We start from the raw sequence: 16530 nt of genomic DNA, 5'->3' as shown, positions 1-16530 counted from the left end.
ATACAAAGAAAAATAGCTGCAAAAAAGACTTAGAACTGGTTATGTTGTGGCTTTAAAACTGATTTGTTTTGTTCCCTGCTAAAACAATGAATTCAGTTCAATAATTGTTAAAATATGTCATTTGTGTGTTTTTAGCTTTCTTCCTGTATGGAAAGTTTTTCTAAATTTTAAACATTAGTGCAGTGGTTTATGTTATAATAAACCTTTGGGTTAAGTTGTTGCAAGTGGGTTTTTCTTGTGTTTCTTGTGAAATTGGTCTTAAATTTTTATTTCAAGTGGCATTAAAAAGTCTTGAATTTAACTTGCCTTATGCTGTAGGAACCCTGGTTTCAGTAGCATCTTGTTTTGCTCTCTCACAAATCAATCCCGTTTTATAATAATTTTGGTTGCAAGTGTGTATCAGAGGGCAGAATGTAGAAACAAAACATGTGCTTTATAAAGGGACTCCTTTTGAATAAATACACAACCAGATTTTTTTACTTCATCTGTTTTTTTTTTGTTTAATTGTGCAGAAAAAATGTCAGTCGTTTTTTTTAGTCACCAAACCATAGCTTTTTTTTTTTTTTTTTTTCAAGCAGGAACCCACCTACACCTGGAGCCGGTTCCTCATCAGTGATCATAGACTGGAAAACTTCAAAGTCCTGCACATTTATGAATAATCTGCGTCCATGTTTGACAGACACACTTAAAGCTGCTGCTTTGTGAGAGATTGTGTGTGTGTTTGTGTGCCTCCCCCTTGTCTCTCACTCCTTCTTTTAATGACCTGACTCAGTGGGCCAGAACGGAATTGGGACATGTTTTTTTTTTTTTTTCCGGGCATCTGGCGTCGGGGACGATGCCATCGCAACCGCAGAGTGAACAAACATGACGTCCAACGCTCGCGCACCGAGGCGTCACACTCGCATTCAGGTCGCACGCCACGGGGCCCCTCAGATTTGCCCTCACACACAAACACACTCGTTATGCCACCCGCTTGCAAAAAAAAAAAACCCTTTTAGTCTGTGTGTGTGGAATGACAGGAGTGTAGTCCACAAAACCGCCTTCATGAAAAAAAAAAAAAAAAACAGCCCTGCCCAGCCTGAGGGACAAACACAGCTCAGTCACGCGATTCAGCGGCCACTGCCTTCCGAACAATTTTCCTTTCCTCCTCCTTTTTCTTCCAGGGTCACGTTGTGGGAATAGATTGTCAAAAACTAAGTCAGAATTGAAAGTAAGGAATCTGTGAACCTGGATATGTGTCAATTTTCTCACTCTTGTCAGAATGAGTCACATTCAGGTTTTATTGTTTGCTGCATTTCTCAGTTGATGATGACTAGCTTGGCATGAGCTATAGCCTTAGAGAAGAGAGGATTTGGCAGAACAGAAAGAGAAGCATTAAAACTTGCCAAGAGTTCTCAAAAGTTGGACTCTGGTCTCACATCGCCCCCTGGTGGATCCTTTGAGCTGAGCTCCACAGTGGGATCTGGCTGCTTTGAGTTAGCCTGCTGCTCTTATTTTATGAAGGACAAAATTGCCATAAATCGAAACGGTAATACACATACACTGACTTACACTGTTATTACCGAGCTGCTTCTCATTCAACAGCCCTGTCCATCTGTGGATATACGACTTGTTGAAGGGCGCGTCAGCTCTCGGCTCTCCCGATGGAAAATATCCCTTTAAGTTTTACATGAAAACATAAGTACATATTTTGCGGCTGCTAATTTTACGACTACACTTTTTATAAGGTCTTTATGCACTGCTAAAGTGCTTCCCAAATGCCAGCTGTAAAAAAAAAATAAGAGAGAAAGAAATCATACAGCCATCTATACAGAGCCAGCCCAGAGGGAGACGGGGCCTTAGCGTGCGTCGATGGGTGCGCTCGTACTCTTATCTACGTTGGATTGATTGTTAAAGTCTGGGTTCGACTGTCTAAATGTCCTTTAATGTGCAGCTGGCGCTTTATGTGTTGGAGAGAGAAAGTGGGCCCGCTGGTGCTCCTGAGAGAAAGGCGTGTGCAGACGCTCTACTGTCCCGTCATTTCTAATATTAGCCGTCGATGATTTAATGCCCTTCTGTGCAGATGAGCTGCAAGTTTAAACAGGAAGACCTGTCAGCCGGAACACTCCGCGTGGAGAAATGTTGGCTCCTAGCACATGTACTGGGAGTTTATTTCTTTTATATTTAAAGTTTCATGTCCCCATATTATTTGTACATATTTTTTAAGGATAAATTTACTTTCCCTTTGGGATTAATAAAGTATTTGGATTTGTTTATGTTGACTATTTTCAGGTTGTAACTACACACCTCAACGGTTTTCAATGGGATTTAATAATTCTGAACTACTAAAAAGATGCCCGTTTCTAAATTTCTAAATAAAGGCATTTTACTGTATTACTTTTAAAAGTGGAAAAAATAAAATAATTTAATGAAAATAAAGGGGAGTTCAGTTTAAAGTTTTTGCTTAGAAGCACTGGTTATATGTGATTATAGTTTAACCTAAAACAATATGAGCCCAATCTTCAAAGATTCTATATATGGAGCCATACATTTTTGCTTTGGCAAAATAAAACTACTTGCATGTGCAATAAGTGGGTGTGTTGTGGGCGATCTACAATGATAAGACATGCTAACGGGTTTGGTTCTGCCCATTAAATCGAGCAGATTGTGTGTGATGCTGGCAGTTTGAGAATGGCCATAAAAGAAAGAGGCTCTAAGCCATGGAGTTGGGGGTAAAGATTATAATTGGATAATTTACGGTGAACTTATAAAGGTAACCCAAAGCCCCACAAACAGAAGATTAAAACATCTAAAGTTAAAGTAAAATTTTAAAGACAACATATAAAATGAGAAAGTTGTCTTTGTCTACTCATTGATTCCCCTTCTCCTGTCAGATTAGCTTCAGTCAGGTTTAAACCAGATATTAAGCTCTAAACAGCTGAATTTACATCCACTAAGATAATTCACTCATTTAGGCCCTAATTATGTGATAAGACATAACTTCTTGTTTCCATTTAACATTGATTTGCATTTTGTAAGATCAGATCTTTGGTTTTGTCTGCTTTTGTTGATTGTTTATTTCTATAAAGTTTAAAAAAACGAATGGAGATTATTCATTGAGTGATGGCTCTTTAAGCCTCTTGGTAGTGTTATAGATTTTTAAAATATGTATATATAAGTTGATTCAGAGGGCAAGAAATATTGCAAAATAGCCCTTTATCATGCAGCCAAATTTAAAGCCAACTTCTTAGTTTTTTTGTAGCCAAATGTTCAAAATCCAAATGTTCTGATATTGGGGAAATGACAAAATGATCAATTGTATAAGAATACATCATGCATCATAGTCTCTTAATAAATATCAAAATTAAGGACTGATTAATGTATTGGTTACACATGAAAATGATCTCCTGCAAAGTTTAAGCTGCTGTATCCACTACTCTGATTGGCCGCCTCTCTGCCTCACAGGAGCTGCTGCGCTCGTCGCAGGGTCTCTCAGATGAGCGTGAGGAGGTGCGGAGGAGGCTGACGGAGGCCAAAGACAGAGTGAGACAGCTAGAGGAGGACCTGCTGGGAGTCAACCAGAGGGGTCTTCAGAAGGAGACAGAGTTGGACTGGTGAGACTGTTAATACTGGAAACAACTGCAGCAGCCTAACAAGCCTAGGTTTTACAAATATCTTAAGCATAAAGATGTTTTCTTGTTGGATGCAGCCTGCGTGACCGGTTGAAGAAGCTGACAGCAGAGCGAGACGGTCTGGAGAGCCAGTTGAAAAACGATAAGGATGAGAGAGATCTTTATAAGGTGAGGAATGAAAAACCTCTTCAACTGTTCAGCTGTCAAGGTCTTTGTTTTAAGTCTAGTCTGAAGGTTCCTGCTGTGTACATGTGTAGGCTCACCTACGCAGCACGGAGCTGGAGAACACCAAGCTGAGCGCAGAGCTTCAGATGCTAAAGGCGGTAGAGCTGAACAGGGAGGTGACCATCGCTCAGTTCCAGGAGGAGCTGGAGAGGCTTAGGGTCTGCGTGGCTCAGAGAGACAGTCTGGAGAGAGAGCTGCAGGCGCACAAACATGACAAGGTTACAATGTTTGTCAGTCACATTTATTCAAGTGGGAAAAATGGGACCAGAACGTGAGCAAAAGCTTCATTTTTTAAATGTTTCATTAACGCTTTCAGGCAGAGCTGGCCCGCTTACGTGAACAGCTCCGCCAAGCTGAGGAGCAGCTCCAGGCGTCCAGGCAGCAAGCCGCCCTGCTCGCCTCCGAGTTGCGGGACTCAGCTAGTGCCCGCGACCACACCATGGCTGAACTGTACCGGGCCCGCATAGAAGCGGACAAGCTGCGCACCAGTCTGGTTGACGCTCAGGCCGAGTGTCAGCGCATGGAGAGCCAGCTGGACCGGATGAGGAGCACTGCCCACAGGGAGGTGGTCAGTGTCACGTCTCCTGAATGTTTTCCTGTTAGATCCAAGTAAATCCCATCGGGTCGTTCTTTACGTCACTCATCAAGTATTTGTGTTCCAGGGTGTTGGGACAAACAGCGACGGGATCATGGTGGTGTCAGAGGCGGAGGCCGAGCTGCAGCGGGAGGTGGAGGAGCTGAAGCTTCGCCTCCATATGGCTGCAGAGCACTACAAGGAAAAGTACAGGGAGTGTCAGCGCCTCCGCAGACAGGTGGCCAAGCTCAGCACTGCAGAGTCACAGGGAGCCATTATGGTGCGTCCAGAAAATCCAGGACTAGAAACAGGTTTTACTCACCGCCTCAGCCTGAATCAACAATTCACTTGGTTTGATTGCAGGAATCAAAGAAAAGCGTGTCCACTGAGACGACTCAGGAGCCGCTGATCTCTAGTCCAGAGTCTCCGACTGAAGGTAGAGATGCTAAAGGACACTAAGCACACAATGTTCATACTCCTCACACCTTTTAATGACGAATCGCATCACGACCAGGGAAGCTTATGAAAGTTTATTCAGTCTAGTTCAAACAATATAGATTTTTACGCATGTTCTAAAGTCTTAGAGGTGTGGCATGCACTTGTATTCAGACCCCTTAAATACAATCTAGTGCAACCAGCTTCCCTCAAATAAAGTAAAATATTTGTAGTTCATTTATTCTCTGTTGAAATTGTTGAAATTAAGCATTTTATAGGGAGAATCACAGGTCTGCTTCTGAAGCCTGGAGCTTCCTGCTTCAAGAACGTGTTCAAGTCCTTCATGGTTTTTAAAATCATCCTGATTGAAGAGAATAAAACCTAATTGGGAAACCTGAAGGTATAATGCTGCAACAAAATGGTTGAAATACGAATTAACTCCGATATTGGTCTTTTTTCCTTGTATCAGCATGGGCGATTCATCAGCCTTGCCCTGAGGTTATGGGAATCTACATACATTGCAGCTCTGTCCATTCACTGTCCACTGTTATATTTAGTTTGATTTGTTAAGAAATGTTTCTTGTTTGTTTAATTTGAGACTTGTGTAACATTTGTTATCGTTGTGTCATTTAAATGGAAAAAGAAAATTGCAATATAAGCTGCAAAACTATTAGTTATTTCCCTTTGGGTTTAATGAAGTATTTTTGAATTGAATTGGAAGAATTGGCAGCAGTAGAAGGTTCCAAGTACCCGCTTCGATCCAAACAGCCTCCACTCTGGGTTCCTGAGCAAAACCCTTAACCCCTGGTACCCGGGCGACGCACAATGGCAGCCCACTGTTCCCCAAGGGGATGTGCAGAGAGTGAATTTCCCCAGTTTAGGATGATAAAGGGAGTTACATTTACAATTTAAACATCTCTGCTTGTGACATGCAGTAATAAGACAGCCGTAATGGTTCATTGAATGCAAAATAGACGCTGTTTTAAAAGGCGATAGAACATTAAGGTTTTAGATTTTTGTGACAAAACAATGAATCTCAACTGTAATGAGCATGAATTAGTTTCTTCCACTGTAGAAATGAATTTTTTGCACACATTTAAAATCTACAGGTTTCTAAACAAATATTGTGAATTTTCGATTGTCTTAAATCTAATATGTTGGAAGAATTATTACAGTAAATCAACAACAGAATTTTCTTAAACCCCACGTTTATGCAGGAAGTTCCAGTTCTACCGTTCTACAAGAAGCTGCAGACATGACAATCCCCCCAGAAGTTAGAAACCAGCAATCCACAAACGCTGAAGCTAACAGCGGAATAGAGGCGGAGGAAACCCCGATGGAGCCGCCTCTGAAAGAGGCTATGGTGGAGTCAGGGAGGGAGGAAACGCAGGAGGAGGAGGGGAGAAATGGTTGCAAGAAGAAGGAGAACCTGCCTGAGGAGAGCCTGAAGATGGCGAGCTGGGTGGAGGTGAGCAACGAGGAGAACAGCGAGGTGGAGGAGGAAGCGAGGGAAAACGTCGAGGTGGAGGGAAGGAGCACGGCGGAGGCGGAGAAGGAGCAGACACGCTCGGTGGAGGCGGAGCTGGCCGTGATGGAGGAGAAGTGGAGGGAGCAGTGCGTCATCAACGATACCCTCAAACAGCGGCTGGCTGACGAGGAGGGGCGATTCAGAGTAAGACAATAACAGCAGCTCTCTGATTCTCCTCTTAATTTTCCTCTTTGATTTAAGAGAAAAATAATGGAGTCTAACAGCAGCCATGAAATGCATCAAATGATGAAAGAGTAAAACACAGATGCAGCTTTTCTGATCTCTGTTTTGTCTTCAGCAAGTGGAATGCATGATTTACCCTTTAGATAGCTCAACTCATTTACTTCAGTTTAATTCCTGCTATTTGAAAAAAACATCAAATCCAAAAAAAGTTCAAAAATGAAACGGGTTCAGTTCATTATCCAGGGTTACAGTTCAATCTGAGGTTTATCCATAGTGAATTGGTAAAAAGTTATCTAGATAAGGAAACCATCGACTTGGTCCGTCTGTTAAATGCAGCAATCCCTCTTCCACAGATAGAACAACACAGAAGCAGTTGGATAAAACCCTAATAAGGAGCTAATATTCCAACATTGCTGCTACTAAATTGTCTTAAAGAGGCTGAAAAGTCAATAAAGTGATTTCTGTATCCGTTTATAAAACATGACATAAGATCCATACATATTCCAAACGTCTGAATATGGAATAAAATCAAGAAATTATAGCTATAGCTCATAGCTGTACCTCAGTGTGCACAAGACTCCGGCTCATGTTCAGCCCTGAGCAAACTAATTAGTGTTATTTCATGGTTACCAATGGCAACCCTAGGGAGGCATTTTAACTGCAAAAGAAATACATGTGTTGGTGAGTCGGTTGTTTTCAGCCACAGTGGGGTAGTGACTATTAATTGGAAGCATTATTAATAGGATCAGAGTCTGATATGGAGTGATCATATTTACAAGAACATCCAGTTAGCGTTGTATTTATTACTGGCTGTAATATCTCAGATTTCTGGAGAATTTAATACAAATATTTTCTCCCTAAAAGTTGTTTCAGGAAGAATGTTTATTCTTTGCTGATTCTGTTGAACAGATTTGGGGGGATTCATGCTGGAAGGGGCTGCTTCTCAGAGGGGTTAATAGCTGTAAATTATTTAAAAAAATAAGCGGAAAAGCATTTAATAGTTCCCATGGATTGCTTGTTTATATTTATTTGTTATTCTTCAGAACTGCGCGCCCAGCTACCTTTCCCGTTTTCCTACTTTGGAGCTGTGTTCACTGAGCTCCTCCTGTGATGAGCAGCGATGACATAAACCCAGCGAGTCGGTATCTCCGGTCCTGAACCCAGTTCAGCACATAGATCCAAGACTAATGCTTCACGGAGCGTAATACGCTCATAAACTCATGATGATGATCATGAGCCACTAAGTCCTGGTTATTGCATCCATCAGGCACAATGGTGCCTGGTTGTTTGGGCAGTATCCACATTTTTTTAGCAGTTTCAGGTTTATAAAGTCCTTCTATGATTCCACTTTCATATGAAGGGGAATTATGCTGCTATCTGACTTCAGTTCCCCTTCCCACCATCTGTTTCAACAGTTTCCCTTTGGAAGGGTCAGAGGTGGCATGATGAGCTGCACATTTATACACCGACTTTGTTTTTTCTAACAAAACATTTGTGAAGAAATGCTCGTATGCAACTTTCAGGCCTTGCTTTGTGCATAAGCATGCTTTTTAAATGAGTTTTAAGTATGCCTTTTTTTTTCTGCACCCTTACTTTTAAATGCACTTCTAGAGTAAAAAAAAAAAACTTGAGTCAGTCATCATTGTAAACGTGCAATTTTAGAACCATAAAGGAAGTCATTCAGAGTTTTAAACATTTTGAAAATAAAAAACAATACATTTTTTTAGATCCTTTCTGGGTTTTTTTTTGTTTTTTGGTTTCCTTTTTGATATTGTCGGGTCTTATTATGTCACAAAACACCTTTAATGTTTTAATGCCTGCTATAACTGCAAAAAAAGTAGTGCCTCCTGTTAAAGATAGGCTTTCTGTGTGTCTACACCTCAGAGATTTCTCTCTCCAGTTCTTTTCCCTGAAAAGAGATCACTCAGACAAACTCTTTCAATAACACGTCATAACTTATATGTATTAAATAACCGGGAGACACGACAACAGATGTTGATATAAATTGTAATCTTACGCAGACAGAAAGTTTAGAGCATTGAAAGTGGCTCATAGAAACTCTTTTGACTCCGTCTGTATTTTATGAGCAATAGTGCTTCATTATCAACATATTATTACAACGTAGTTAAAGTGTTTTATTTATTTTTTATCTGGCAATGTCTAAAAAGAAAAATAGGATGCATCATTTCTGATGACCGCGCTGGAATGTTTTAGCCACACCCTCAGTCCTCCAAGTTTTAATTTCCAGACGTTTTCAGCTGAGATGGGGAAGAACATCTATCCCTACCATCCTGTTCACCATGGGTGGGAAGATAAACATGGGTCATTGTCTAGCTGTAAATTACATCTCTGTATTACGTCGTAATTATATGTCGGCGAGATTGGCAACATTTAATAATCCGGAATTCCTAGGACACTTTCTGGATTCACGTACTCATTTATTTACCAAGACTGCATATTGTTTTCATCTATAGTCCTGTTTGCCAGTTGCACAGTGGCACCCTAAAAGAAGTATCAAATATTTTAAACAGTGAATTATATATTTAAAACACCATATTAGGGCTGCGATAGTCCATTGCAGTTCCTCCTACTGCATACATTTATTTATTTTTTAATGTCACAGCAGTAAAAGCTGAATTTATCTTGACGTCTTTCACACGTGCAGTTAAATCTACTTCATCCATAGAAGAATAAAAATATTTTACATCTAAAGGAACTTTGAACTGTTCCTTACTGATCCTTTTTTGCATTTTAAAGGCACTTTTTTATTTTAGGTAGAATGTATAGAAATATGCCGACGTTTTCCACAACATAGAAACGTCTGACTGGCATTTATTCTAGGTGAGTGAGTGTGTGTTTATCTAGGCTGTAAATGCAGTGCTCCCTTCACTTTGATATAGCCCCCTGTGCTTAGGTGATCGCCCTGGGGGCCCCAAGCTGCCCTTAATGGCCCCCACAGCCTGGACAGAAAGAGTGAGTGAGGGAGGGAGGGAAAAGGCGCAGAACCCGGTGCTTTACGGCTGTTTACATGAGTCAGCTAGAGGGCTGGAGACAGGGGTAGAGGGATACACAGGGAGACACATGATGGGGGGGCGTCGGTTGTAAATTCAAGAAAGGAGGGCTGAACAAGAAAGGACAAAAGGAGATGAAAGGGAATTTAAAGGGAGGAGAAGAAGAAGCAGACAGAATGAAAGGATGATGAGATCAGGACAGACAGACAGAGGTAAGGGGGGGGGCGGGGTATGATCTGAGAACTTTAAAATAGGGTGAAATAGGAGGCGATATAAACCATCCCACAGGGTCGGTTCTGTTAGAAAGTGAGGGATTTATGATGCCCCTGACCCGTTCCATCTTCCCTTAAACCCAGATCTGCTTTCTTATGGCTGGGAGCTCAGTGTTTTACAGTAAGCCCTACACATTGGATAACACTGCAAACACAAGGCAAATATTTTGCTCTCTTACTCACCTGGGAGAACGCTCGCTGAGGTTTTCTCCTCACGGCTTGACACTTACTGGAAGGAGAGAGGATGATCTGGTTGGACAGGTAATGAGATTATTCTCACACTGCCAGGAGTTTTATTCCGCTTATCAAAGAAAGTCTGATAAGACATGATTGAATGGGGTCATTACTGCTACGTGATCTCCACATATGTCCTGTCATTAGGTGCAGATGGCAGAGCGAGCCATGGAGGTGTCCGAGCTGAAACAAAACCTCGCCCAGGCTCTTAAAGACAAAGAGCAGCTGCAGGAGGTAAAAAAAAAAGTACAACCACGACAGTTCTATGTAGCTTTGACCTATCTTGTCACCTCAAGGCTACAACTGCAATGAATGTTTTTGAGTTTTTCTCTGACTCACAAACGCAACTAGAGGCTTAATCCAGAGGTTGTGTTCTGCATTTAAGTTCAAGCCTCCTGAATCAAAAGCGCTTTTCTCTACAGCTACAGCTTAGAGTCTGTAGACATTCTACAGCTTCCACATCCAGAGAATGACAAGCAACACAACCTACTTCCCAGAGCTAGAATAACATGTCTAGCTCTGAGAAGCAGCTTGTGTTGCTTTGTAATTGGAATTTTTCAGGTACATAATTATTTCTTTTAAAATTAAAGATGCATCGATCCAATATCTGATCCAGGTATCGGATATTTGAGACGATATCCGATACCTGGATCGGATATCGGCTCAGATATCCTATACCTGGCTCAGATATCCTATACCTGGATCAGATATCGGCTCAGATATCCGATACCTGGATCGGATATCGGCTCAGATATACGATACCTGAATCGGATATCGGCTCAGGTATCCGATACCTAAACCGGATATCGGCTCAGGTATCCGATACCTGGATCAGATATCTGCTCAGATTATTGCCTAATTAGCTGAATAGGATATCTAATCCAATTCACTTCACATGAAACTGTTATTTCTGTCTTTTTTCTGCTTATTTTTTTAATTAATGATATAAAGTACATTTATAAATATGTTAATTTTTCACCTTTTTAATAATGGCTGACATCTAATCAAGTGGCTGACATCATTTACACACGGATATCATCACATATATCATCAATATCAAGCTACAGATTAGTGAAGAAGCAGAGCCTTAAGTCTTTTTCCATTTTCCTATCTCTGCTACAGATAAAGCCTGCTTATAGCATGATGCCGCCACCATTGTGCATTTTTTAGCATGCAAACAGTTAAAGTTTGACTGTTGGATCAGAACACCACCTACAACATGTTTGCTTTGCTCCTGGCCTCTTTATTCTTGGCACTCTTCCATAAAAGCCAAACAAATAAACTCTAAAATAGAATATGTGCTCTCTAACACAATTATCTCTTTTCAATTCTACATCTGAGTTTTTCCTCATTCAACAACCCTCCACCCTTCCAACTAATTTATACAGCTAATCCTGCCTCTTCCGCCCACCGGTACAGTGCCATTAGACAGTGCAAATGCCACATTACGTGTCTGTTTCACCTTCCCAACCCTGGTTTAAATGTTAAACTTGATAGCAGCGCGCTAATGAAGTCATCAGGAGAGAAGGTCAGGGAGGGATCCTTTAAAAGCCAAGAAAAGGAGGAAGGAAGCAAAGAGCTGGAGCGGAGGAAAGGAGCCAGACTGTGACACCCATTACAGTAATGAGTAGGGTACTAATGCTCCTGCTTCAGGTATGACCACAAAGGGCAAAAACATTGGAACTCAAAAGTCAAAGTATTTTTTTTTTTTTTTTTTTTGTGCTTTTTTTCATGCTGGAAATGTGCTGTAGGGATGTCAACTGAATTACTAATAAAGCTGATGCTAATAGAGCTGGGAGACAGATGGTGCCTTATATATAAATCCATATGATTGGAAAAAAAAAAAAAACAGTCATAACTAAATATGTGAGACCATGTAATGGCACACAGCTCTGAATCATTTCAGAGGTCACTGAGATATTTGATGTAGCCTTACTGTTTGTGTTTTATTCTCTATATCAGACTAGATGTCTTGTGGAATGTTTGTTGAATGGAAGAATGCAAAATGTTCAGTTAAAAGAATTGTACTGCACGGTGGTGGTGGCATTATGCTCAGGAGGGGCTCTTCATCTGCAGTAAACATCCAGGCAGGATGCGTTGGTGTTTGTTGTTGTCTGACCCTCTTTCCTATCAATATCAAGGAGCTCCTGCGTTATAAATCCAGGCAGAGGGAGCTGGAGGCGTGCGGGTCGGAGGCCAAGCAGACCATGGTGCTCCGCTACCCCCTGCCCTACCCCCAGGACCCCTCCCCACCGCCACTGGTCCCACAGAGGCCTGCGGAGCTGCAGTACGGCAATCCTTACTCCTCCGAGACACCAAAAGGTTGGACAGATGTTCATTCTGGGACTGTTCTCCCTCTCCCCCCTGCTGCCCGTGCTGTAACTCCTCCATGTGCTCCTGAATGCCTCAGCAGACCGGGTGGATGTCGCCTTGTCTCCAGAGCACCTTTCACGCCCTCCACCTGAAGCACCGCTCTGCGCCGCTCCCTGCGCACCCCCAGTGTCTCCCCCCAGCCCGAGTCCTGGAGCTCCAGGTTGGGATCAGGAGGTGGTCTGCATCCAGCCTTCCCGCTGCACCACTCCTCCAGAGAACATGGAGGTTCCAGCAGAGGAGGCGCCAAAAGTAAGAAGTTTGTGTTTCTAAGACAAAATCATTCACAGCCTTTTTTTTTAAGTGGCAGGAAGCGAATGAGTGAACGTTCAGCCTTTGCTCCTTTAAGGAGCCATTGTACTCCTGTTGTAATTCTCCTCCTTACTGCCTGTCTCTCCGTTTCTGGAGGGCTTCTGCATCCCTTCATTTACATCAGGCTGTAACTAACGTCACTCCATTAGGACTTAGGAGAGAGATTAATGGAAAAAAAGACTTTTTACTGCAGGAAAGGAAGACAGATTACCCTCATGGTTATTGACTCTTAAGGAATGAAGCCGTATGTTGGTCCTTTTACATGTGTGAGCTAACTTCCCCCTCACTTTTTGTTTTTTATTCTAAGATGTGTGACCGAGCTCAACAGCCATGCGACCATCAGACCAGCAGACGCAGTGAAGTGAGGAGCAGCTTCTGCTTTGATTCCAGGTAGCACCTCTATCTACAAACACAGATTCATTAATATATTCCCTTACTGCCATGTCATACATCTGAAAAGTGTGGCAGGCTTTTGTTTTCGAGTCGTCTTTTCTGTCTGATACCTTTATGGAAAGTCCAGCGCTAAATAAATAGGAATATATATGACTAATGCTCACCAGAGACGGTGATCAAAGTGATTGTTTGATCCTAACATGCGTCTTTTATAGAGGAGAGGCAACTACTGGAAGAAGCTCCGCCCAGTTCACGCAGAAACCCATTTCTTTCATACTTGACCGATGTTCAGCCGTGATTTGCTTCTCTTTGTTGTTTGGTTTGAATCAGAGAAATTGATATATAGGAAGAACCCGTTTCTCTAACAGGAAGCAAATATTTCTATATTTTGAACCCGCCAAATTTTATAAAACAGTTAATAAAATTAATCCTATTATTCTGCACCACTCGTAATGTTCTATGGATTCATTCTTTTTTTTTTTGGTAAATAATCACTTGGATATAAAAGTTGTACACTGCAAAAATGAGTTAAAATGTCTTATAATAAGTTTTTTATACCCCTTATTGGAGTAGGTAAATAAGATGATCTACTAATAGACCCCTAAAATGAGATAATTGGATATTATGCTCTTAAAATAAGAGACAAGTCGTTTTTTTTCTTATTTAAAAGGTAAATGGTCAATCTATCGGCAATGTCTCACTTACCTGCTCAATGCAATAAAAATGCACTTATTTCAATAAGATTTAATTGGAATTAATTTTTTTGCAATATCGATACCACCTTTTTAAGCCATCAACTTTCCGCTCTAAAGAAATAATTTAAAGAAAGATGAACTAAAGGTACATTTACTTAGAAAAATTGTGTTTTTTTTTGTTACTGCTGTTTTGTGCTGTTTTCTTATTTCTACAAAAAAGTATCTAACAGCTTTGCATGTAAGTTTGTAAACAGAAAATAAGTCAAAAAAGGATCACTTGTATCGGTTCTACTGAATATTAACTTCCTCTCATAATTAGAAGCTTTTCTGGGTGAAATGTGTTTATAAATGCGAATTTTAATTGATTTGTTTCCTGGTTGCATTTTTACGTTACGTTTTGCAGCCCAGGCCTTAAACGCCTCTCTTCCTTTCCTTCCCGCTGCAGCTCAGACGTCCACAAGCGCTGCCCGCTGTGCGAGGTGATCTTCCCGCCCCACTTTGAGCAGCGCAGCTTCGAGCAGCACGTGGAGAGCCACTGGAAGGTTTGCCCCGTCTGCTCCGAGCAGTTCCCCCTCAACTGCCAGCAGCAGCTCTTCGAGAGGCACGTCCTCACGCACTTCGATGGCAACGTGCTCAACTTTGAGCAGATCGAATGAGCGGAAAAGTCCAGAGCTTGAATTGTGCTGCGTCGGGATGAAGACGTTATTAAGTCCCAATATTTAGCACTTTTGTTTTTGTTTGTTTTGCAAAGAATGTAGAGCAGATAAAGCAGAAGGTTTGGATTGTACAGAAACATTTGAATGAACAGTGAGTGAGTCACAGCTTTTAAAGTTTCTTTTATTTTTAGGCGTATTTTTGAGGCACCTTTTTAAAGTGCATGTTTCTGTTTGTGTCTTTTCCATTTTTACCCTGAAACAAGCTTTACACATTTTGCCACCTTGATATAGATGTCGGAAAAATTCTAAAAATCATGGCAAAAGTTGCAAATTAAATTGAATCTGAAGGTTAGATTTTTCTTTCTATATTCTTCCAGTTTTTTGATTATCCTGTTGATTTTTTCTTGCAGAAGTGTTTTCTTATACTTTAATTTCTCACACGTTTAAACACAGAGATTTAATCATGACTGAAGGTTTCCAATTTTTTTCTGTTGTCTATTTTGTTTGCGAAGATGTCAGAGTTGGAAGAAAAACGCACTACATTTTTCTATGGATCTGCACTAAAAACGGGCTTTATTTCGAATGTACTGTACATAAAGAACGATACTGAGGAGGTTCTGTCCTAAAGCTGTCTCCTTTCATCTTCCACAAAATGACGGATCGGGGGACGTTTCACTTCCTGTTTCTGTGCACTTTCTTGCAGGTCAATCATAAGAGACGAGGCTACGGGGGACGGATGTTGAAGGAGAAAGGAAAAAAAACTTGAATCGTTTATTTTTCTTAAAGCGTATAAGTGGGAAGAGGTGGCTGCTTTGTGTGCAGGTCTACAGGCCCCCATGATGGTCATTTAAATGTTCGTCCTGAGCTTCTTGTCTGATTTCTTGTCACGGCTGTGTTTCTTAACAATGTTGCATCCAGGCTTCACAAACTATAACGCCTTGGAAAAAAGAAAAAAAAAAAAAACTAATTCACTTACCTTGAACTTCTCCACAAACACGTTTTTGGGGATTTTTATGCAATGATCTAAAAAAGGATTTAATTTTAAAAGTGAAAGAAAAAAATAGTTTTTAACAATTTTAAAGGCAACAAACGCAGTAATTAAAATAGAAAATTCTGGGAATTGGATGAATTTAGGTGTGAAATTGTGCCGATAACACTTTCTGCATTTTATGGTCTCATGTTAGTCTTGGTTGGGATGTTAAAGCTCTAATTTACGCCAATCACTTCAGAAGATACGCTCTACTTTGTGTTGGTCTATCACAAAAAGTCCCTAAAACAAAATTTACATTCTGTGGTGTCATGTGAAGAGGTTCAAGGGAAGAGAACCCTTTAGCAAGGCACTGTGCAGCCGTATCTTTGTGCTAATCTCATGTGAGAATGTCTGGAAGTTCCGGTTCCCTGAAAAGATCTTTAAGAATGAATAAATAAAGCTTGTCTAAGTGAACATTACTGCTGATGTTTTATTGAAAGAGGCATGAAGTGACAGTTTGAGCTGTGGGGGGGGGAGAGATAAAGTTTTACACTTTATTTTGCTGGGTGTTTTTTTTTTCAGTCATTTACATAGAAGCAGCTTATTTTCATATAGAAACAGTTTGACATCATCTACGTCACCTTTCCTCAGAACCTGTTGAAACCTCCCATACAAAAAGGGAAACATTGGTCTCATTCATACGAAAATATAATTTAAAAGCACTTGACGACAGACACTTGTTACATTACATTCACTGTACATGGTATACTTCCCCCCCACCCACCCCATGTCCTCTCCTGCACACAGCTGCCGCTCCTCCTCACCCTCCTGTGCTCGCTCGCCCAGCAGTACTTCTGTTTCTCCGCATAGGTGGGAGCTGCAACATGTTGCTTGACCATAAAAAACAAAACAAGAAAATCTGCAATAGGAGGAGTGGAGTGCATGTTGGAGGGAAGAGAAGCGGCTCAAAGTATTGAGCTTTCAGTGGAATAAAAAGTCTTATGAGAGGAATGCGTGACTCAAAACCCCGGGAACTGAAGATCAAATCCCGGCCGTTAGAG

The 16530-nt window shown here is 41.1% G+C and overlaps 1 protein-coding gene across 2 annotated transcripts in view; it reads left to right on the top strand.

Annotated features, from left to right (window-relative positions):
- Window positions 1–16166, top strand: part of LOC107084369 (tax1-binding protein 1 homolog A-like) — a 33121-nt gene extending 16955 nt beyond the window's left edge. For both annotated transcript variants that reach the window (XM_015374176.1, XM_015374175.1), the window contains exons 7-18: window positions 3445–3593; window positions 3689–3779; window positions 3869–4054; window positions 4153–4404; window positions 4499–4690; window positions 4774–4846; window positions 6063–6517; window positions 10221–10307; window positions 12215–12395; window positions 12487–12695; window positions 13063–13145; window positions 14289–16166. In XM_015374176.1, the coding sequence (XP_015229662.1) occupies window positions 3445–3593; window positions 3689–3779; window positions 3869–4054; window positions 4153–4404; window positions 4499–4690; window positions 4774–4846; window positions 6063–6517; window positions 10221–10307; window positions 12215–12395; window positions 12487–12695; window positions 13063–13145; window positions 14289–14499 (2169 nt within the window). In that variant the 3' untranslated portion in view covers window positions 14500–16166. The remainder of the gene's footprint in view (window positions 1–3444; window positions 3594–3688; window positions 3780–3868; window positions 4055–4152; window positions 4405–4498; window positions 4691–4773; window positions 4847–6062; window positions 6518–10220; window positions 10308–12214; window positions 12396–12486; window positions 12696–13062; window positions 13146–14288) is intronic.
- Window positions 16167–16530: the final 364 nt, after the last annotated feature.

Source organism: Cyprinodon variegatus, unplaced genomic scaffold (assembly GCF_000732505.1).
Source record: "Cyprinodon variegatus isolate N-32 unplaced genomic scaffold, C_variegatus-1.0 Scaffold98, whole genome shotgun sequence".
In the NCBI taxonomy this organism is placed as follows: Eukaryota; Metazoa; Chordata; class Actinopteri; order Cyprinodontiformes; family Cyprinodontidae; genus Cyprinodon; species Cyprinodon variegatus.
Note: the sequence above shows the minus strand (reverse complement) of the source record. Positions and strands in the feature narration are given on the sequence as shown.